This window comes from Misgurnus anguillicaudatus, chromosome 18 (assembly GCF_027580225.2).
Source record: "Misgurnus anguillicaudatus chromosome 18, ASM2758022v2, whole genome shotgun sequence".
Lineage (NCBI taxonomy): Eukaryota > Metazoa > Chordata > Actinopteri > Cypriniformes > Cobitidae > Misgurnus > Misgurnus anguillicaudatus.
The window spans coordinates 4,086,357-4,110,230 of record NC_073354.2 but is presented as its reverse complement, the minus strand read 5'-3'; the positions used below and the strand labels follow the sequence as shown (position 1 = coordinate 4,110,230).

Sequence of the window (23,874 nt, the reverse complement as noted above, 5' to 3'; positions counted from 1 at the left end):
TTGACACAGAGGCAGCTGTCCTGTCAATCAAATATTAATGCATGAGCGCCCTTTTGCTGTAAACTATCATATTAGCAGAAACTTTAAAAGGCCCGCCTTTCCCTACATTCGATTGGACAATGGAAAAAAATACGAATGACATTGTGCGCTTTACTGTTCAGAGTTCAGGGTCTTCGAGCGTTCCTGCAAAAACGCATGGTGCGGCAGGCGGGGAAATTGTAAGCCGTTCGGCGTTTATAAACAGCGCACATAACGCTCACTGCTCATAAAAAAACAATTCAAAAAAGTCACCTGTGACTGCCAGAAATGCATTCTGTGTGATCCACAACTAACTCTGGCACCAAGTTGGACATGCCATCATCCTGTTTAAATAATATTTAAATAATAATTTCCCGTATTTCTCCTGTATTTTTAATCTTTCTACTGTCCGTATTTGATGTTTGCTACATTCCCCTCTGGTAAAGCAGGCGGCATTATATCTGTAACATATCTCTCAAACCATAGACATTACACCTCATAGACTTGACGCTGCATATTAGAGCTGAAGTTTCAGTGCGCCCGCCATCTTGGATGGGTCCCCAGTGCGACCCCTGCATTTATTTCTACTGAGGAAGGTGTATCCCCAACAGAGCCGGCGCCAGACCATAACTAACAGCGGGGCACTCAGCTTCCAACGGGGGGCACGCAATAGCAACAATTACTTGCAAAAACAAGACATTAAAACAACAAATACAGCAAGCACACACTCATACAACTAGTACAGACTGTCAGCTCATTTCCCATATAAAGTGCAAAAGACCACAAACTATGCGCAAAACTATTAAACTTCGACCGCGGCGTGAGCGCAAGCTGAGCTCCGCTGTGCTCGCGCTTTGCTCGCGCTTTGCTCGACGCAACAACAAACCGTCCTCGTGCGCCGCAAGCCATTGAAATGAATGGGTTTCATAGCGCAGCGCACACCGCGTCCTAGCTTTAAATAAGCCGCTTTACCATAATCACGTCGTAATGCTGCTAACGGTCTATAGCCACACTTCACATTTAAGCTTACGTAATTTAAAACAACGCTAACTTACCTTTAAAATAGCTGAAGACGGCGTGTAAGAACATTAAACTTCCTTAAAACAGTGTCCTGTAGATTTGTAAATTCCACCTCGACCTCTAATCTCTGAGTTTGAGCCAGTCTTTGTTTGCATGAAGATGAAGCAGGCGGTGCTGGTTCGTTCTAAATGTTCTAATATACATATTTTACACGATCCATAAAATGCCGCGAAAAAACACGTTAGTATCAAGTCACATATATGCTAAAGACGTAAGACGGGTGAGACGCGGCAATACATCCAATCAGAGAAACTGGTCTATTTTAATTAAAGAAAACATATATCAACTATATTTTCCTCATTTGATTACATTAAAAGTCATGAAACATTCAATGTTAAATTTATTTTAATTATTCTTGATATATATTAAATTAATAAAAAACTTTGTAGGGGGGGCACAACAACCTGCCTGCGAATGCCCCCCCTTGACGCCGGCCCTGATCCCCAACTACAATAATCATAACTCGACAAATTTTTACCGGGTTTTCACACGGTTTGGTTACACATATGTTAATGTTAGTTACGATGATATAATATTATAAATGGTAAAATAACCTAGAAAACTTATGTTTCTTTTCGTTTTGCTCATCAAGTAAAAACATCTTGATTTAAGAATTTGTAGATATTGAAAAGAAGACAAAAATATTAATGTGAAATACTAATTCCTTTGTGTAGTAGTGAAAACAGGGGGTTAATGTTCGGGAAATGTCCCTTATTTTGAAATCCCAATGTTGACGGGTATGTGTGGCACACAGTGGGCACAGTTACAGGTTACAATAGAAGCCACAGCAAGCCAAAAAAAGTGACAAAATGTCCTGTCCTGGTCCAAGACTATCCGGTTGTTAAGTTTGACGTCATGCACTGCTTCCATGTCCAACCACTTACAGATGTCATAGAGAAATAACAAAAAAATCACAGCTGTAATACACTCGTATCATAATGAAATACTACCAAAAACACCTGATCCTAATTTTTATCTCCATAACAAAAAATCTGAGATGACCAGACATGGATTTTTTATGAATTATTAATATATTGCTGTCTTTGATTTTGGGAGCCTGAGACTGCACACATGAATTTATACAATGTTTGCTTAAATGTGTGCTATGAATAAATAGTGCTCATAAATGGCTGTTTAAATGTGGTGGCTTGGAGCTGGAATCAGTAGTTCTTATGTCATGACTTAACAAGCGGATACTTTCTATGCACAAAGGAGGACACAACATCAAAAACCAAATATCTGAGCCTTTGTTTGAGACTTCCTAAAGAACTTATTGAATCAGCCTTTGACTCCAAAGTAAATTATGTTATTTTGCAAACTGTAACTTCCGCGATATTCTGCCTTCATGAACTGCTCAGCTCATTTGATGAATAACTATCTTTCCCAACTCTTGAGTTTTATGTCATGGGCCTTACACGAGGGCAGAGTTTTTGAATACAGCGTTTCCATGTTGTTCACCAATTATTCTTTATGTATAGCTGGCAAAAAGGCAAATAAGAAAATCAAGTATTCAGCCTCTGAGATGTTTTGCCTGTAAATTTGGCTTTTAGCTACAGAAGGGTTGGCGGCACACTGATGAAAGCATGCCACTTTCGGCATTGACATGAGAGGTTATTATTTCGCTGTGGTTGATCTGTTTAAAGGTAAGAAGAAGATAAGTCTTCTTGGCCTGTCGGTGAGCGATGCCCTGGGGAGAGTTATGGCTTTAATATGATGACTGCTGCTACTGCCTCCGGCATCAATGAAATGGTCAGTGTGATTACTTTCTCTGTGAACTAAAGACATTCATTGGCTCCATGTCGGACTGTGTTAAAGAAAGCATTCTTTTATTTTACATAGGGCGCCAGGCATAAGCACAGACAGATTACCAAAGCCGGATAGATTTGGTCAAAAAAAAAAGTCATTATTAAAACAATCCAGACATGTGAATTGAAGATCTCAAAAAAACACGCAAACACAGCTTGTTTGGAGAGACTAAATAAATAAAAAAAATCAAGGATCCTACCTGAATAGTTGGTGGTGAGCGCTGCTTCCGAGTAGTGGTGGTTGACAGGGTGGTGGTGGTCTCGATGAAAGTGGTGGACATCTCCGGGGGCATGGAGGTGGTGGTGCGTGACGGGCTTCTGCTAGTGGGCACGTCCCCCACCAACCTCACGCTCCCATTTATCTTGATGTTGGCATGACCTTCAGCTGCCATGTTGAGAACCTTCAGGCCGTTGTAATAGAGACCCGAGAGCTGGCCTTGGTACGGCCGCTTTCGGTCATTACCGCCTATCGAGATGGCGGCTTGGGTGTTAAAAATCGTCAGCTGACGACCTGATGGAAAGACCAGCGAGGATGGATGCAGTCAGAACGGTTCACAGTCGTGCTCGAGTCACTATTTAGCCATTTAATGAACTGCATATCGAACACGTGAGCTTTTTTAAACCTTACAGAAGAAGAGTAGCATTACTTTACTGCAGTTTCGCACCGATCTGTACCGTCTTCATTGTGAGACGCTTTATCATGCAAATGTTTTGGAGCAAACTCCAAATGGTTTTTCATGAGTCAAACGGTTATAGAAATGGTGAAGAGTCAAATCACTGCAGGCTGATTAAAGCTATTTCACATTTACAGACCTATACTGCAGTGGGAATGGAGAAAAGCTCATACATATCAAAGAAATATCATGTTGATTCATGCATGTAGAACCACTAATGGGATTTCAAAGTGGCTTTAGACAGTGTTAAGGGACTTTATAATCATCTTATGTAGTTTAGGCAATGACCTTTAAACGCATTTAATAATCCTATCGTTATAATGCAAAGGACTTTAATGGTAATTTTGATAAATGCTACACTCCGCCCTTTCATCTCTCTTAAATGAAAATTTAGAGAGAGAGTTGTAGGTCGATTTCTTCACAGGCCTAAAACGGCATCCGCAATTGAGTCAGCAAAAAATCTGTTGCCTTTGGAAACGTGATGCATTGTTGGTTCGCTTTCTGCACTATAGGAGATTGTTCCAATGAAAAGTTACAAGCCGCTAGCTTTTAAAGAGTTTAAGTTGGATTCGAGTTAAGTTACCAGTCCCTTTAACTGGTCAATGAACTGATGGAATAACAAAAGAGTATCACAGTCCACATAACAAAATAATACTCAACGAAAATACTACGTAATGGGAGGGGTAAATTATGAAACAGTTTAGGTTAATTAGGGCTGAGGTTGATCAGACCTGCTTGCACAAAAATAGAACGAAACGGCATGACAGGGAGCATGTGAACGCAAACTAAAACCAACGAAAAAACATTCAGGGTTTCGTGAGGGTTACCTTTCTCATGAAGCCAATCTTCGACCGGCCGGGTATATTTGAACGGGATTTTCTTATTAGCCATTTGATAACGCTCAATGTCGCTGTTGCCTTTAAAGTTTGAAAGACATCTTAGCACATTTCACATTTATACACTGTTTAAGAAGGTTTAGCCCTGTTTAAAATGATTTAGGTCTTGTTATCATAGGCAGTTTAGGTTGCATGATTGCTAAGATTGACAGCATGTTTATCAGTTAGTAACAGGTTAACACAGAGCTATTATGACAAAAATCAAACATTACATTTAGATTCTGGGTCTCGTTCACTAACCGCATATAAAAGAGTATTTGGGTATAAACGTATGCGAATGCTTTCCGGCACGATCACTGATGCACAATTGACATTTTTTATGTAACAAGATTGATCCGTGATAGGTTTTATAGTATAAAGCTTAGCTTTTGGTTTTTAAGAGTGGCACACCTGGCCTTATTCGATTTTGCTCGATCTTGTTATCTGTGCTCTCAAGCGCACCTTTAGAGTATGCAGGTATATGAGTGTACATGAGAGCATGTGCAGAAGGTCCTTATATATAAATAGCTTGTGTATTTATCATGCCAATTACTTATGCTAATTAAAAACTGTGGGCACGTGCTTTCTCATTAATCCAGATTCATCAACATCTGTACTGGGGTGTCAACAAAATGATGCGCGTACGCACCTGTTGTGAATCTTTGAATCCATTTCTATTGCATTATTAGTGAATGAGACCCATAATGACAATACACAGACAACCTTCAAAAGTGAAATCTATTCAAAAATTCGTTTAAAACAGAAAAAGTCCCACAGAGCTGCTGCAAGAGGACGATCTTCAGCAAAGCAATCTTTAAAATAGGGTGTTACTCTTTTCCCACTGGACATCACATGCTTTTACATTTCAAGGGGCTGTGGAACACTTTGCGGACTCTTTGTGAAGAAGGATTGAATGGAAAAGTGAGAGAAAGAAATAAAAAGAGATAATGTGTAGAAGCTCTGAACCTGCTGGGAAATAAGGCTTGTGATGACACAGATTTGAGGCAGATACTGCATACAGATGAGATCATTACCAGCCTGGTGTGAAGCCTGCTGTTGCTGCCGTTTCTGGGGTCCCTGGAAGCCTGTGGAGACGCTGGGCCGCTGGTATATTCTGACATTATATGGACTTTGTTGCATCTCTTTGTCTGATTGAAGTGAGATTGTAGGGAATTTAACATCTGCCATCTTGGATGAGCTTATGTTGTACTGCATTATGTGCAGTATATGCTTAAACTAGTTTGTCAAATATTGGAGCTTTTCACCCTTCAAGAAATTTGCATGAAAGTTGGTCCTATTGAGTAAGACTTTGGCTTTTTACTTGCAAAGCGAGTTCTCTAACCGAGTAACCTCACCTTTGATGCAATAAAAAAAAGGTTTGAAATAATATGAATGTATGAAATTTTTTTTTGGGGGGGGGTGGGGGTAAACAGTTTTTTTTAAAGTTCAAGGAGATAATGCGTTTCCTTACTCCAAGCTGAGAAAAATGATACCTTATAGAAAGGTCTCTGTAGATACAGTAATAAGAGAAAATATCCTACAGCGCAAAAGGAAAAAAACTAAAAAGGACTTCAAAAGAGCAAAGTTACTCAACACTAAGCTAAATAAGCCACTGAGTCACAGCGAACATTTTCACAACTTCAGAAAAAGCGAAACAAAGTCCAAAGAATGAAAGTGTTATTCAGAAACACAAAGCTTCCACAGCGACGAGATGTTAAATGGACAAAGCCGGTGGCGGTCTCAGGCCTTGCTGTTCTTGCGCTTTCCTATTTAAATAGGCAGAAAAGGGGCTTCAAAGCGTTCAGGTTAGTGCTGGCTAAGCAGGAGGGGACGTGGGCGAGGTAAAAGCAGGCGAGGGGGGGTTAATAAGTAGCTTGCGGGGCTGCTGACGTCTTTGATCCAAATGGGCGGCGAGTGCGAGCCCCGGAGCTGGAGTGGCTCTACTGGATGGAGGCCTGGATGCAGGGGAGATCCAGAGAGCTTGACTCATTTTAGAGATCAGACGCTTGGCCAGCACTCTGTCTCTGATGATGGTATTATAGTACAGCATTTTAACCTTCAAACAAGGTTAAATCAAAATGGCCATTATCTTACGAAAATATATGCTGGTCAAATTTCACCCCAAAAGATAGATGTTATTTTTAAAACCATAAATATCAACACAATTTAGCAATATTTTCCCTGGATACTCATTATTACACAAAAAAGATGGGTTATTTCAACCTAGGGCTGGGTCAACTGATTGGTTAACCTATGTTGGCATTGTTGGGTGAAATATAAACATTTTCTGGGTTAATTATACCTAATTGCTGGGTTTGTCCATTTATAAGCCAATCTTTGCATTTTTAGGGTGTACATTTAATTTAAGTAACCCGCCATGAGTGTCATAATAATATTCCACTTGTGTGTTGCCATTTCTGCCCCTTCATTTCACTCTATTCAACATCTTGTGGGATGTGGCCAAGTCAAATCAAACTACATCTTGGGAACTGACAGCCAGTTTATCAATTTTGTACAGCCCAGCGCTGTACAGTACAACCCTGGAGTGCAATATTTTCTTCTTCCTATTAATGTAAATTTTATTAATAGGATAAGCCCCTTGAGATGTAGCATCTCGTTTTCGAGGGGGTCCTAAAATACAAAGATATCAATCTTACAAACAATAACAGAATAACAGTTAAACATTATATACAACAATCACACAGAACAACACAACAATAACAACTACAAAAAAAAAAAAAAAAAAAAAAAATCAAATTATACCCCACTGATTTAACTCAAATAGTCAATAGATAATCAAAATAACATCAATTCAGATCAAATTTCTGGACAGTAAGTAAACCACAAACAAAATATTAAATGAAATTAACAATAACAATAATGACAAAAGAGACAGTTTCAATGATAACATGTACAGTTCATCTTGAAATGAGCTACTAAAGAACGTTTGAACAGCCAAAAAGATGAAATGGATCTAATGTCTGCTGGCAGATTGTTCCAATCAATTGGTGCTTTAATCATAAATGCTCTTTTACCAATTGTTTTTTTAGCACGAGGAACACGAAAGTAAATCTGATCGTAATTCCTAAGTTGATAATCTCTTACACAAGGTGTAAAATATTGTTGCAGGTAACTAGGATAATTGAAATGAATGCATTTAAATATAAATTGAAGCCAATGAACATGTTTTCTGACATATAGTGAAGGCCACTGAAGTGCGTCATACATTGTGCAATGATGAGTAAAGAAAGAACAACCCAAAACCAATCTGCAAACTCTATTATATGCTATATTAAGAGGAGCAAGATCTGATTTGGAAGCCGTTTGATAAACCACATCACAATAGTCTATAAATGGAAGTATTAGTTGAGAGGCAAGTTTCTTACGAACACTATATGTAAAACACTTTTGAGAACGATATAATGTACCAATTCCAATATTGACTTTACGCAAAACATGATTAATATGTGATCTAAAAGAAAGTTCAGAATCAAGCAATACACCAAGATATTTTATATGTTCAACTCTATGCAATGGAGTACCATCAGTACATAATACAACACAAGAAGTAGAATTGGATTTCTGTCTAGAACCAAAAAACATAATATGTGACTTGGTTTTATTAAGCACCAATTTATTAGCCAAAAACCACTCTTGTAACATATTAAAATCAGACTGGAGAGATAACTGAATTTGTATTGAATCATAATTAGAAACATATATGATGGTGTCATCAGCATAAAGTTGAACCTGACAGTTTTTAGGTATTAATGGTAAATTATTAACATAAATAGAAAAAAGAAGTGGTCCAAGTGTGGAACCTTGAGGCACACCTCGTTGTTGGATCAAAAAATCAGATTTACTCCCATTTACGACAACACACTGTCTTCTATTATGCAAGTATGAATTAAACCACAAAACTGTATTTTGAGAAAAACCAATAGCATAAAGTTTATCTAAAAGCAAGTAATGGTCAACCAAATCAAAAGCTTTAGTTAAATCAAGAAAAAGTGCACCTGTGAGTTTGCCATCATCTGAAGCTGAGAACACATCATTGGTGAACTTGAGAAGAGCAGTAGTTGTAGAATGATTAGTCCTGAAACCGGATTGAGATGATGCTAAAATATTATTAACACATAAATAATTTGAGATTTGATTATAAATAATTTTTTCAAAAACCTTAGATATGGAACATATGACAGAAATAGGTCTATAATTATTAGGATCTAGAACATCTCCTCCCTTGTAAATTGGAGTAATACGAGCACATTTCCAAATAACTGGCAACTCACATGTACTCAAAGAAAGATTAAATAAATCAGCAAGTGGATACATTAAAATATGAGAAGATAATTTTAAAAACCTATTTTCAATACCATCCAATCCAGCACCACTAGTCACCTTTAATTCATTAATTGCATTCAAAACATCAGTTGGCACGATCTTTCTTAATGAAAAATAACTATTACAAGATGAAACCTCACTAAAAATATTAGAATTCAAATAAGAAGTAGATACTAAAGTAGACCATACAGAAGAAAAATGTTGATTGAATGCCTGAGCAATAGATAAGGAATCATGTAGTATCATATTGTCAACTCTAATTTTATTAATTAAAGGTTTGTTGGATGTATTAACAACATCTTTAATTTTCTTCCAAAACTGCTTAGGATTTTTAAAATTATTAGAAAAGGATTCATTATAATAACTAGACTTTGCATTCCGAACTTTTGTCTTACTCAAATTTCTCAAATGCCTATAAACTTCCCAATCAGCATTACTTCTCGTCTGACGAAATGTTGACCATGCTTTGTCTCTAAGTCTAAAAAGACTAATAAGTTCCGAATTAACCCAGGGCAGATGATTGCCTTTGACCCTAACAAATTTCCAAGGTGCATGTTTATCCACAACATTAGTAAATTCAGTACAGAAAAAATTCCAGGCATCTTGTATATTTGGAATTAATTGAAATCTATCCCAGTTAATAGAGATCAAATCATTAATAAATAAATCTAAATTCAATCTTTTATATTGTCTAATTTTGATTAATCTTGGTGGTACTTTGGGAACTTTAATTTTCCATACGCAAAATATTACTGAATGATCACTAAAGCAATCAGACATAACACCAGCCCTTACAAATCTACTTGGGTGTGATACAAGTATCCAATCAAGTAGAGATTGTGTTCGCGAAGTAATCCTAGTTGGGTCAGTAATTAATTGAGTAAGATTTAAGCTAGTAATTATATTTTTTTCCTTGTCAGATGCCTTATCTAACCAATTCTTATTGAAATCGCCTAATAAAATTAATTCATTTTTACCAAAAATGGAAACAATGGTGGATATCAGGCATTTAAAGGAATCTACTGGTGAAGAGGGTGGTCTATATATGCTTCCAATAATAACACATTTATTTGAATGAAAAATCACCTTAACAAAAATACATTCAAAATGTAAAGGACCAACCGTAGGTATAATCAGTTCCGATACAAGACCTATAGAAACATATATAGCCACACCACCTCCCCTGGAGCACCTGTCATATCTATAAATAACATAATTAGTTAAATTAATTTCATTATCTGAGATACTGCTATTAAGCCATGTTTCTGAAAGCGTGACAATATCAGGCTTATTTAAATCAACCCACACACGAAGTAAATCAATTTTACGTACCAAACTTCTAATATTCAAATGAATAATTTTTAATCCCTTAACCTTGTCCAGTCAAAAATACAGATAGAAATAATACTGTCACTGATCAAACATATTAACATAGATAACCAAAACCAAAAATCCATTACAGCTAGGGGTACGAAAGTATCAAAGTTAACAACAGCACAACAAACAAACAAGACACTCTTATAAACAAAAGACAAACACAAAAAATCTACCACACCCGTCAAGAATGACCCAGCTGCCCCCGATACCATTATCCAGGGCATTACGATAAGTAAACCAAATAAGAAAAAAACAACATTAATCAACTCAACTGAAAACATCATTAATAATAATAATAATTATAGCCGTAACTTTAAAGAAAAAAAAGTAAATAAAAATAACAAGCATCAACATCAGGGATGCATTACAAATTTCAATAGTCGAATATAGGAATATTTTAAATTACAAAACAACCAAAAATACCAGCATCAGCCTCACCTCAAAGAGCCATTATCCAGTAGCAGAGCTCTGATTTGGCATAAAAACTACTTCAGCATCTTTATAGCAGGTAAAGCGTTGCTGTTTCCCATCGACAAAAACACACAACGTGCAAGGATAGCGAATAAAGTATTTCATATTAAGTTCCCGGAGCCTACGTTTAACTGGATCAAAGCTCCTGCGCCTCTTCATCAGGTCAGCGCTGAAATCTGGATATATATATATACGTGACCCGTTGTAATCAAGTTTCTTTTTGTCCCTCGCAATCCGAAGAATTTTCACCTTGTCCTGGAAATTGAGTAGTTTAATCATGATAGGCCTAGGACTGGCTCTATCGTTTTGACGAACTGTCGGAGAGCGATGAGCCCATTCAATAATCAGCGGATTGGGAAAGTTATCTTGCCCCAATAGTTGTGGAATCAACCGGGACATAAAACCAGTAATATCATTGCCCTCCACTGACTCCTTAACTCCAACAAAGCGAAGATTAGAACGGCGACTTCGATTCTCCAAATCATCAACTTTGTCAACCAAGTAGGTATTATTTTTCTCCAATTGTTGAATCCTAGAGACACATTCTTGCACGTTGTCCTCGTTAGCCCCGACGCGCTGCTCAAGCAAATCAACCCGATCTCCCAAAGTACCTAAAGAGTTCTGAATACTGTTCAGACTACCATTGATGGAATCAATTTTCACATCAAAGTGAGCCAGCATGTCCGTCTTGATCTGTTGGATTGCGTCCCACAAAGTTTGAAGTGAAATATGTGGCTCCTCCATCGCAACAAACAGCCAATCCAACGCACAGACACGAACTTTATGGCTAAATAAAACGGCAACAGGTAACTAGCAGTCCAACAGTAAAGGAGATCTTACAAAGCTACTATGATAGCGAAAATAGCGATGTTAGTTGTTGAGTTCGAAACGCGTTCACTCACGCTGCCGCCATGTTTGTTAGCTCAGAGCAACAAAAGCGCTCAATCAGTGGGACACGTCCAACAAGCCAATAGTGTCTGTTTCTGCCCATATATCTGCACGTGTAAGTTTCCCTCTAGAACAATATCTGAATCACTCCCCTCAGATGGCACCGCTTTAGTCAAAACAAATGCTGGCGTGGTATCAGTACGTTCTCTGTCAGTGCCAATGATCTGCGGCACGGGGACATCAACAGATGCTGAATGCATACAAACAATGCGAGAACAAATTCGGCTGCCAATTCATCATGGACCTGCAGAAGTCTGCCGTAACATGGAAAGTCCCGAATGGGGAGCGTCCGTCCTCGGAGGAGCACAACCTTGGATACAAGGGTCTATGTCTGGAAACATGTCCACATAATGTGAGAGGTCTTTCATTTATTGGACGTATATAGTTTGCTGGGTGCTCTGGTTTGTATTTCTGACTTTATTGAGAAAGGATGACATAAGACATGAATATTTTTAACCTCCATCTTCAGGTTTGTGGCATAAGCACGGCAGGAGAAATTGTGCCCCTCCGTTGCGTAATTGTATTTCAGCAACCACAATGTGATTTGTCACGGTCGCTGTATCCAGCTGAGGTTTCCGCTGAAGCATTTGCTCTGGCTGTTGCTTATTAGCAGGATATCTGTGTGTGAGCTTTGCTCATCCTCTAAACACCACCACCATGTTTAGTGTTATTATTAATGTTGCCAAATCAATTAAAGCTTACATAACACATGCTGTTTCTGCTTATCTCATTTAAATTTTTAGTACCTATATTTACATCTATATATCCCAACAGTCTTTAGTTGTACCAGATTTATAAAAGACAGATCAGCTGTACAGATTCTTTCCAAATAAGCCGAGCTCCTGGAGGCGCACCCCGGGCGGAGCGACTCACAAGCAAGCAAAGCACACACAAAACGTTATCTCACTATCTCTGGATATAACTTATGATTCACTACATGTTCATGTCGTTTACATTACAAGCACTTACATGCCGATTGCCAAAAAAAACGCAAACCCATTTCAACAAAATCCAGCGTTAAAGGCGGAGTGCACAATGTTTGAAAAACGCTTTGGAAAAGGGAGTGGGGCCGACTACCAAAACACCCTTGTAGCCAATCAGCAGTAAGGGCCGTGTCTACTAACCGACATCCTTGCCGGGGTTGCGTATGTGTGGGGAGGGTCTAACAAAAGAAGCTCCAGATTCTATTGGGGTAGGGGTGTGTATGTTTAGGTGATTTCAAATGTCAACATTGGCTTTCAAACATTGTGCACTCCGCCTTTAAGAAAACACACTCCACTGCTACCCCGGATAAACAAACTATATTCATTGTTTCTATAAGACTGGGTTCTTTGGGAAGCTAAACATAAATTCGGCTTAAATTTCCCTCACAAATAAAAACACACTTCTCTGGTGATTTTGATTTCATGTCAGCTCTTGGTTGGTGTGTGCATGCGCTATTCCAGTTAAAGTGCCCATATAAGGACTTCCTGCACTGAAATTGCCCATAAAAGAAATAGAGCAAGATTGTTACCTATGAATCTTTTAAGTTCTACATTTTTTTCCGAAATTGTGCGAACCCTGGCGAAATGCATTCAGCATAGAAATACTCTGTCATACGTCCACTTTGCCTATGTTTAGCAAGAGGAATCCAACTCTTTAACTGTGTTAATACGTCAGAAAGCATGAAAAAACTTTAGACCCTGCCCCTTAATGTATTAAAACATGCTCATGAAAACATTAATTTCGATTTACATGCAGCATTTTTCTTAAATTAATATATATATATATATTTAATGTTACTTTAACTTAAAAAATTAAGTAAGAGAGCGCATACTTCCTGTTTTGTTCAGTCACAGACCATTTGTTGCAAAGTTTCATCCATGTAGTAGCTTTTACAATCATCATACAGAAAAGCTGTGTTTCAACGTAGACAACAATATATACTGTAAATGCTGGAGGGAACCAAATTGGCAGGTTTGAGAATCTTATCCAATGAATCTTATCCGATCTCTAAATGATTTCTATACGACATCGGCACTATTTCGGATGACATTAAACGGAAGCCATGTCTTCTGTATGGTCCTAAAGCAATTGTCACAGACAGAGCACAGCCTCAACTGTTGCGACGTCACCTACTAGATAGCCGAGAAATTACCGAAAGCCTGATGGAAAGATAATAGGGTTATTGAAGGTGGCAAAAAAGTTTCCAGCGACCCAAAAGAGGAGCGCGACCCTCCTGCTGCCCTTCCATTAGCTTTTCTGCCACCTGTTTCTTCAGAGTAAACACACACACAAAGACCAGAGTCCATCAACTGAATCTGTGCGCTATACGATGTGGCAACTGGAGAACGCTACTGTTAGCTCACACAGATGGAAAATGCGAATCATGATAGGAAATCAAAGCTTCAGATGAAATGCAGCGTGGATGACTTTGCAGAGCTCATTTGGATGTTGTCCAGCTCTGAATCTCTGAAAGGTTTGACATTAACAAACTGATTTGATGCTTTTGTGAACAAAGTCATAAAAATTAACGGTATATGAGCGCTTGCAAGGTTAGGACACACCGACATTTTAAATAGATAGTTCAGCAAAAAATGAAAATTATGTCACCATTTTCTCACCCTCGTGTCATTTCTTTATTTTGATAAATACAAAAGAAGATATTTTGATAAATGATGGTAAGCACACAGTTGACGGCACCCATTGACTTCCATAGTATTTGTTTATCCTACTATGGAAGTCAATTCGTACCATCAACCCTGTGCTTACCATCATTTATCAAAATATCTTGTTATGCGTTTAACAGATTAAGAAACTCATACAGGTTTAAAACAACACAAGGGTGAGTAAATGATGACAGAATTTTTGTTTTGGAGTGAACTCTCCCTTTAAGTTTGCTCTGAGCCAATCACAAATCTATGATCCACAGTCTTCTCTTATATTTGCCTTTTTTAAAACATGAAAACACCAAAATGATTACAAATCATGGGTGTTGGCACAAACCACCCTACAGTTTTCGTACTGTACTAGAAACTAGAGCTGAAGATCTTTGCCGTCGAGTTTGGGCTTCATTTCTAACATTTTACACGGGCTCGGGACGGGCTTGCGCTCCAGCTTTGCGCAGTAAATGTGCGGGTAAGTTCAATGCTGCTGGATGCACTATCAGTAAGCGCAGGACCGCACTAAAACCATTTACAGTGGATTTAATATTTTTCCTCAACAAAAACATGTAGCCTAATCTTGGTGAGTAAAGGTTTTTCAATGTATAACTAAATATTAATTGAGTCTTACATACATAATTTAGACAGAGGATATAGACTAATGTTGGCATTAATGGAGAGAAGTGCCGAAGCAATTCCCGCAGAGCCTTTATCTTAATTTCATTCTTGCCAAATACCCATCTTAATTAAGAATGTATTATCTTAATTTAATTCATTAAGAAATAATTGTTTTTATTGGCATGTAGGCCTATTTAGAATGAGATGTTACGATGTTACAGATGACTTATTTTATTTCTTTGTTTCAACTTGCAAGTGGCGTGTAGCCTAGTTAGTCATGAATAAATAATGTTAAAACCTGTGTAAATTACTCATTCTTGACAAAAGTTGTGTGTGTGCGCACATTTAAATTATGTCGGGCTATAAACGGGTTCGGGCTTTTAAAAAGCTGTCAATCTAAATTTACTTTCGGGTTCAGGCTGCATTCTGTCGGGCTTCGGTCATTTCGGGCCTAACTTTTAAGGCCCAATGACAGCTCTACTAGAAACCTCTACTCTAAATCGCCGACATAGACGTCCCATCCAATTGCATTCTTAACTGGAATAAAGAAAGCTTTTTCATGTGTGACTACCTGATTAATACATTTACCAAAAATAACAATTAAACCTACTTCCTGCATTCTGACTTATTAACACAGTTTAAGAGCTGGATTTCTGATGCTAAACATTAGCAAAGTGTCAAAAAGCAGTTGGACGTATGACTAGGACTGTCACAATGATTAAATAATCGTCTCATCACAATTGTTTGACCTCATCACAATGATTTCCGATCACCACAATGATTGCACATCTCTCTAAAAAACACAAGGGGGAGCTGCAGCGCCTGTATAAATGAGACCGTATCGGATTACTTTTAAAAATGTGTTATAATATTTACTGCCAGATAAACCTTGCAAAAGATTTAATTTAAATAATCACAACACTGTGTGAAAATTATTTCATAAACAAAAAATTTATGAGAATTAAATGTCAAAGCAAAAAAAAAAAAAACCACTACATTAATCATCATAACCATCAAAGCACTAAAACAGGCAAATAATTGTAATAATCGTCACAATTTCTTAAACAATTAACCGTCAGCCAAATTTCATAATCGTGACAGCTCTACGCATGACGGAGTTTCGGAAAGTTTACTTTATAACATAAAATATTCATGTGTAACAATCTTGCTTTTTTCACACACCAACCAGGAGTTGACACAAAATCAACGTCACCAAAGAAGTGTGCCGTTGTTTGTTAGGGAAATGTAAGCTTATTTAGCTTCCCAAAGACTCCAGAATTACAGAAACAATGCTGCCCCACAAAGGAAAAAGGCAGTAACTTCGTTTTTGGTCGAAAATTAGTTATTGATATTTTTAGGACATTCAAGACCTCCTTTATCATGTGGATAAGTATCTTGAGTCAAATTTTTTTTTTTTTTTTTGAGAAAATAAAAATCAAGAAGAAAATAATGACAACTAAAAAGTCTAAACTTTAAAGTCATATTTCTCAGTTCTACACTCTCGCGAGTTAAGGTCTTTTGCCTTTGTAGGGCAGAATGGATATAGTTTGTTTATCCGGGGTAGCAGGGGAGTTGTGCGTGTGTTTGTTTAACACTGGATATCTTTAAAATATTGTGGGTCATAAGTCACAGGCGTAAGTAAAATTGAATGAAATGTCTGTGTTTTGTTGGCAATGTTGAGTCTGTCTTTTATAAATCTAATAAAACTAAAGACTTTTTGGATATATGAAGGATGTAATTCTACTCTATAGGTACTCAAGATGAGATAAGAAGAAACACTGTGTGTTATGTGAGCTTTAAAGTACACATTAGATATTTGCATTGGCTAAACTGAGAAATCACGGGTATGCCGAAAGTACTCAAAGCATGCCATAGCAACGCATCTGTGCTGATAACGGTTTATTGAGCAAGCCACGAGCACGGAGAATCACTGACGCGAAGCATTTCAAGTGCTATTCAGTCGATGAGTCTGAATCCTAGCCTGTAATTACTCAAGAGATGGCACAGCCTTTAACTGAGAAACTGAAATCAATAATTGTCAAATTACAAGCACTGAATGTCCTCCATATTACTAGCATTTGAGTGTGTGTGTGTGTATGAGGACGAAAAGAGGCCGGGTAAAAATGGAAATGACCAAATCTGCGATTGAAAAATGGCTGGAGAGATAAAAGACTAAATGTCATTACAGGCAGAGCTTTAATGAAAATTAGACTCAAATTCTCAGTTTGATTCAAAGACGTTTAATGGAGGCCAATATGTAGCGTCATTGATCGAGTGCAGATACATCTGGATGATCGATCGGTGTACTGTTGTCCAATGATGGTGTATATGGTGTATATTATTTACATTAAGCTGCTGATCATTCTGTAGGTGGTGAATGTTGCCCAGGGAGAAATAAACAAGCATGAAAGGCTATGATTAAAAAAGCACACTACCTTCCCACTTTATGCATTGCGTAGTATGCATATGTTCTGTATGCATGGAAAAAACTGCAAATATACTGTTTGGAATAATGCATGCCGCCTATACAGCGTGGTTATGACAGTGACAAATGGACTGGAAGCAGCAATAACCACAATTTTAACATATCTGCCCTGAGTGGAGATATATTTACACAAAATTCAATTAAAGGGACAAAACAAATCTATCTTTTTTCAAGGCATGATAGCTGGACACTGCAGAGTGAAGCATAAAACATGGTGAGCTCATGAGACAATGCAGTATACTACTTATTTTTTTTAAGTATTATTGCGATTATGTGTCATTTAAAAGAAGTAAACACTATAAACTGAACAGTAATAATGTATGATTTTGATGGTTTAAATTTTTTTCACAACCTCTTCTACCTCAACCTTAATATAAATGCTATTTAATTGACATCAGTCAATCGTGGAGCTCAACTAGTAAAGCATTGTGTTAGGTTTAATTCATGGGAGTTAATGCACTGATATAATGTATATGATGAATAAACTGTAACTCAATATGGATAAAAGCATTTGCCAAATGCATATATATACATATAAAAATTTTATATAAACATATTTATATAAATGTAAATATTATATAAACAAATCTATATAAATGTAAATATTATATAAACATATTTATATAAATGTAAATATTATATAAACATATTTATATAAATGTAAATATTATATAAACATATTTATATAAATGTAAATATTATATAAACATATTTATATAAATGTAAATATTATATAAACATATTTATAAAAATGTAAATATTATATAAACATATTTATTTAAATGTAAATATTATATAAACATATTTATTTAAATGTACTTTTTAGCTAATACTCTTGTCCAAAACAGTTTAGCCAAAATAAGTGTGTTGAAAAAAATCTAATAATGATAACTCTATATTCTTTCAGTCTTAACTCTTTTATTAAATAATAAAAATGTTTCACTTTTTGTCTGTTAGTTAACACTGCTATCATTTCTGTATACTGTGCATTATGCATTGCAAAAAGTATATCAACCGTTATGTGTTGAAAATGTCTCAACATAATTTATAAATAAAAGTGATACCGATTCACGAGAGCAATGAAATAAACAGTTTGCCCAAAAGGTAAATTCTGTCATCATTATTCAGCCTATAGGGTTGTTCCTGAGCTGTATTATTTTGTGTGTTTTTTTTAACGCAAGGATGAGATGATGGTGATTGTAACTGTCAAGCTTCAACCGCATATAAATTGCCATGAAAGCAGTCCATATGATTTGTGTTCTGTTTTACAAGTCATTAGATAGCTTTGTGTGAAAAACAGACAGAAAACATTATTCACTCACATCTGTAATTTGACAAGTGTCTTTTTCATCTTCACATAGGCACAGAGAAGCTTTGTGAACACATTTGACACCATAACAGGAAAAGCAGTGAGAGAAGTCGCCTCTGCCCACCCACCCCTTAATATACCACGCTTTAAAAAACACTGATGTATTGAAAGACCAGTGGTAAAACATAAGTTCAATTGTCAACTTTAGACATCTAACTACAGTATAGGTAACTTTGCAACTTCTTGTCAATTGTCAGTCAGAGTATTAAGCCGGCTTTATACTTCTGCATCAATTGTATGGTGTAGCAGCCTACGCAGAAATGCGAACCGTACTGCATAGCCTGATGTGCACCTCTCCTAAAATTTAAATGCGCGTCAATGCTACACTAGGTGTTTCTCAATGTCAAGGAAGGATCCTGGGAAGCCAGAATTTCGAGGATGCTACGTCATATCGACATCCGTCGAAAGACTGTTCCAATCTTCGAAATTTCTTAGTCCTTCGTTCAAGAAATATCCCATATAAAGGAAAGGATGCATGTGTGTAGTCTTCGTGCTCTTCCTGCTCTGAAATCACCCACAATCCTATGCGCGCAGCGCTGAAAGCACACCTTTTCACTGACGTAATGACGCAATGATGTGCACTTGCTAGCCTGTTCCATTTACGTGTTCTCCGAATGCTAAAGAGGAAACTTGCCTAGCCTCTTAAGGAAGTGATTTGGAAGGACCAGTCCTGCCAAGGAAGTATCCTTGACATTGAGAAACACTAACAGACAGCATTCGCTGTGATTGGTCTGCTAGAACCTCTCCCTCAGGTAAACAATCAACGTTGCATTTTCTTGCATGCATTTTCCACTTGTGGAGTTGTTGACCTATATCACACTATATCACACGACTGCGAGAGCGATATTGCTTTTATACAACAGTTCGATGGCACACGTTTGAAAAACGAAAACTAGAAAACAACAACGGAGTTATTTTAAAAGCCTCTTTGTTTGAGAACTACTTCTTCCGCCACGGATTTGAGGGCGGCCAGAATGACAGGTAAAACTTTTGGCTGCTTTGAATCTCATATTCACTCAATGGACGAATTCGCAGTTTTTAAATATTACAATTTCTTGGTCACAAAGTGTAGTTTTAAGATTAGTTCAGTCGAGAATATATATTTATTATATTTAAATCTACAGTCGATTAGTAAAGATAGCGCCTGTTTGAACGTTTGCTTAGTGAGATTCGGTACGTATGAGAACCAAAGCATGAGCGGACGTCAGTCTTCACTCGCCCCGCTGACCACCGCCCTCTCTGGGCTACATCTCTGACAGGGATTCCCTGGCTCTCATGTTGGCCTTGTTTGTTTTTGATGGTCAAAATGAGATAAAATCTGCAGTATTTGGCGTCATGATAAAACTATTACTTGTTTTCTTATTCATATTTAGTGTCTTTTGTGTTGTTATTGTTTTGGCGCGAGGTAAAAGTTAATAAAACTATACTTGTATAAATGTTACTATTGGTTTACTATTTCATCTTAACGCGATACAAGCACTAGGTTATTATTAGAATTCGTTCTTGTCAGTACTATATAAAACGTTTTTTTTATAAGTGTCAGAGAGATATTTTTGCATGCTGCTTATAAATATACCAGTGGCGATATCTCATAACATGTTTTAATAGTCACGTCACGATAAAGTAAATGATCAATGTCCACATTTAAAAGCTGCGGTGCTTACCTGCAGTTCCACTATGTTTTCGCGTTCTGATAAGAGATATAGCTTCAGAAAAAATATGAGTGTTTATATTCCTCTTTCCAAGTGTTAATCGTCCACACGATGTAAAAAGACATTACTCCCATTAACTTTAACGTAACATCCAAGAGCGCTGATCTTTGATGGAATAATAACTTCCGATTGGGGATTCACAGACTGATTTATGAGCTAGTAAACTAATGAGACACACGGAGTGTGTTTAAAAACAGCGCGTCTGTGTTTTTCCATTCAGAGATGAGCCTGTTTAGTACCTCCATTCACTAGGTGGCGGAATGATACGAAAGGTGAAGCGGTTACTGTGCCGTTATCAGTACAATATCGCATAGCTCTTAGCCAATCAGATTGGAGAACCAGAAAGAACTGTTGTATAAAGATAAATAATTGATAATAAGCAAACTTCAGATACTGCAGAGAAAAAAACTACCAAGTGCAGAGCTTAAAACACTTCACATTTCTTTATGGGATCTTTATGGTATCTGCGTGAATGCACGCACAGATTCAGGAAAATCATTGGCAGTGTGAAGGAACCAAAAATTAAATGATCCTGGACAAATCCCAGATGCATTTTCTATGTTTTTTCCGTAATGTCTTTAAAAAGGGCTATAGAGTCATTTTTGCAGTTAAGTATCTACTAGGTGTGGCACGGTACATGAAAAAACATCCGAACCGTTCAGTTCGCTTGTCTCGGTTTGAAGCGTGTGTGTGTCACATGGTATGACGTATGTGCAATGTAGCGTCGTGCCCCTATGTTACCTGAAGCCTTGTATACTTTCGTCTGGCTCCAAAGCGCGAGTGTCCGTTGACTGCACGCGCACCTCGTTCGTTTGGGGAGGTGTTTATACTCAACGCACAGTCTGGGTGCCGGCGTGATGAGACGTCATGCTCGGCCAGATTCACCTGAAACTCGTGCTTCTTGGATTGTGGAGCCGCGCGCAAAGTTACAAATTTGACGTGCACACCGCCAAGCGAAATGGGGTCTCGTGCACTCAACACACACTACTGCCCACTCCGCGTTGACGTCATTCTTGCCACCTGCATTGATATAACAATTTTGTCCTAAATTATGGATAATTAAGCTATATATCATATGCTGAAGTAAATTTCTGGAGTGTTAACAATAAGAAACAACAACAAGAAGAACCGAAAACCGCGGCCCCAAAACCGTGATACGAACCGAACCGTGGGCTTTGTGCACCGTGCCACCCCTCGTATCTACCTGTACTTTTTCTGAAGTATGGTTTTTAGAAACTTTTAGAAAATTCAAAAAGACACAGTGATACAGACTAATGGACAGAGCTATGACAGATAGGCAAACAGACAGTGGGATTGATACGGATAGATGGATGGCATACAAATAGACTGAATAGGAAGGGTTTTTCAGATGAGAATAATCCCGTTCATTCTGTTAATATTTCCCAACACTGATTCTTGTGTAAAGAGTAAGCTCTGGTTAATTTGACAATCTATCTTTGCTAATAAAAAAAAACAAGAAACAAATATCCGATGCTGGGATATTTGATCAAAGCTGCTTTCTTCATCACAGAACAAGCTCATATTTTCTACTGCATTTATGTTCGAATGTGTACACATCCTTAAACCTGTGTTAAAATAGCTCACCGTTTAAAAATACTGGCATAAGAAAAGTGTCCTAAATGAATGTTTCACATTGACTACATCATTATATCATTACATCATATATCTGAGATGATGCAAGAGCACTAACAAAAGTCACACTCCATCTGCTGCTATCATTATATGCAGGTTATTACTCTCAATATATATACTTTACCGTAATACGAACAGATGATTTGGCCAGATAAGGGGCTATATTTAGCTTTGAGACCCATAACAGGCAGCAAAGAAAACGGCAGGGTAACTTTGGCTCTTTCCCAATAACCATAACAGATTCAGTTTAAATTCAATTAACTTGTCGTAGCAGCATTAGCCCGCAGACTCCCGGCTGTCCCATACGCTTGCGTTCTGGTCATTTTACAGCTCTCTCTCCACTAAAAGAGCTGCCTTTGAATACAGCTCGAGCAACCCTGACTAGACCTGCTTTTTAATTGGACGAGAAGTACAGGGCCAGATATCCTGTGAAGGGTGCCGAAGCAACAGAGACATCAAAGTGGGGGACAGAGAGCCCAAATTAATTGAGTGTGAAGGGTTTTCGAGAGGATGTTGCATGCAGGAAGTGCTCGGGCTCTTCCATCGAACCTCTGGTGCATATGATGAGCTCATTTGTATTCGTCCGTCACCGTTGACTTTCTGAGTCTGGGAGTCACAGATACACAGAGGTCTGGGCCTCGTCCTCCCAAAGCTCCTGTAGCTGCCACGACTCTCTACGCCTTTCAAAACCTCTCAAAAGCAGCTGGCCAGATGTCATCGCGCTAATCGCAGGGACAAATGCGGTGGCTTGGCCTGCCATTGTGAGCAGACCAGGTGCCCAGGTTTGATTACTCTCACACATATGGACGTTACAGAGGACAATTACGAAAGAAACACGGGCCAAGTCGATCGAGAGCTAAGTGGCATTTGCTTTCTTCTTTGCAGGGTTCTTTCTGTTCTTCGCCTTTCCCGCTCGCAGCGAGGAGGCGATCAGTGTTGTAATTACCAACACCTGTTCCCATTTTTGAAAATTTGCATGCCTTGAAACATGGAGATTATAAATTACATGGGCGGAAAATGTGCGAAAAATTATGGCGTTCTTTGCTTTACAACCCCTTGAATTGCAGAGCAGGTGATATCCAGTGGGTTTGAAAGGACAGTTCACCAAAAATAAAAATTTTTACCTTTGCTGTACGTTCTCACCTTCATGTAGTTCCAAACCTGTCTGGTGTTTTTGTTGATTGAAACGTTAAAAGACACATTTTAAATAACATACTGGTCGCGCTTTATTAAGCATTACCACTATAAATTACAGCAGGATTCTGACTGTGGGTTCACACCAGATGCGAGCACAACGATTTGCACGAGTAGATTACATACAAAGTCAATGCAAAGACGTGATCAGAAGCGTCCTCGCGTGGGAGGATGCAAATGATGTTTGCCGCAAAAACACGTGCTATTCGCCTCAAACGCGTCTCCGCACAAGTTGAAAATATTCAACTCAAGCAAAAAATTTGCATGACATGAACTTAAATCCCACGAGTAATCTAGAGCGAGTAACGTGATCCACCGCGCTTGGTGTGTACGTAGCATAAGGCTACAAAAAGGGCACAGAGCCACTAGACGTATTACAAGAGTAGACCACATGGTTTCGTAACCAAGACTGCTTTTGTCAATTGCATTAACAAGATCTGATTCATTCATGAATCAGACATCACTCATTAAATTTCAGGTAATAGAGCAACCAGACGATTATTTAGTGTTGGAAAAAATCGATACAGGTTTGGAACGACACAAGGGTGAGTAAACAAGATTTAATTTTTATTTTTAGGTGAAATATTTACCATAACTCTCTTCTCTTTG

At 37.8% G+C, this 23,874-nt stretch overlaps 1 protein-coding gene across 19 annotated transcripts in view; it reads right to left on the bottom strand.

The window, feature by feature from the left end:
• Positions 1 to 23,874, bottom strand: part of nrxn3b (neurexin 3b) — a 407,078-nt gene that overhangs the window by 53,120 nt on the left and 330,084 nt on the right. For 12 of the 19 annotated variants that reach the window (XR_012358544.1, XR_012358545.1, XM_073855573.1 and 9 more), the window contains 2 exons: positions 4,405 to 4,494; positions 3,104 to 3,414 (listed from right to left, as the gene is read on the bottom strand). Coding sequence is in view for 17 of the 19 variants with exons in the window: in XM_073855573.1 (XP_073711674.1) it covers positions 3,104 to 3,414; positions 4,405 to 4,494 (401 nt within the window). In the remaining 2 variants the exon portion in view is untranslated. The remainder of the gene's footprint in view (positions 1 to 3,103; positions 3,415 to 4,404; positions 4,495 to 23,874) is intronic. The other 7 variants (XM_073855588.1, XM_073855579.1, XM_073855580.1 and 4 more) reach the window with 1 other exon arrangement.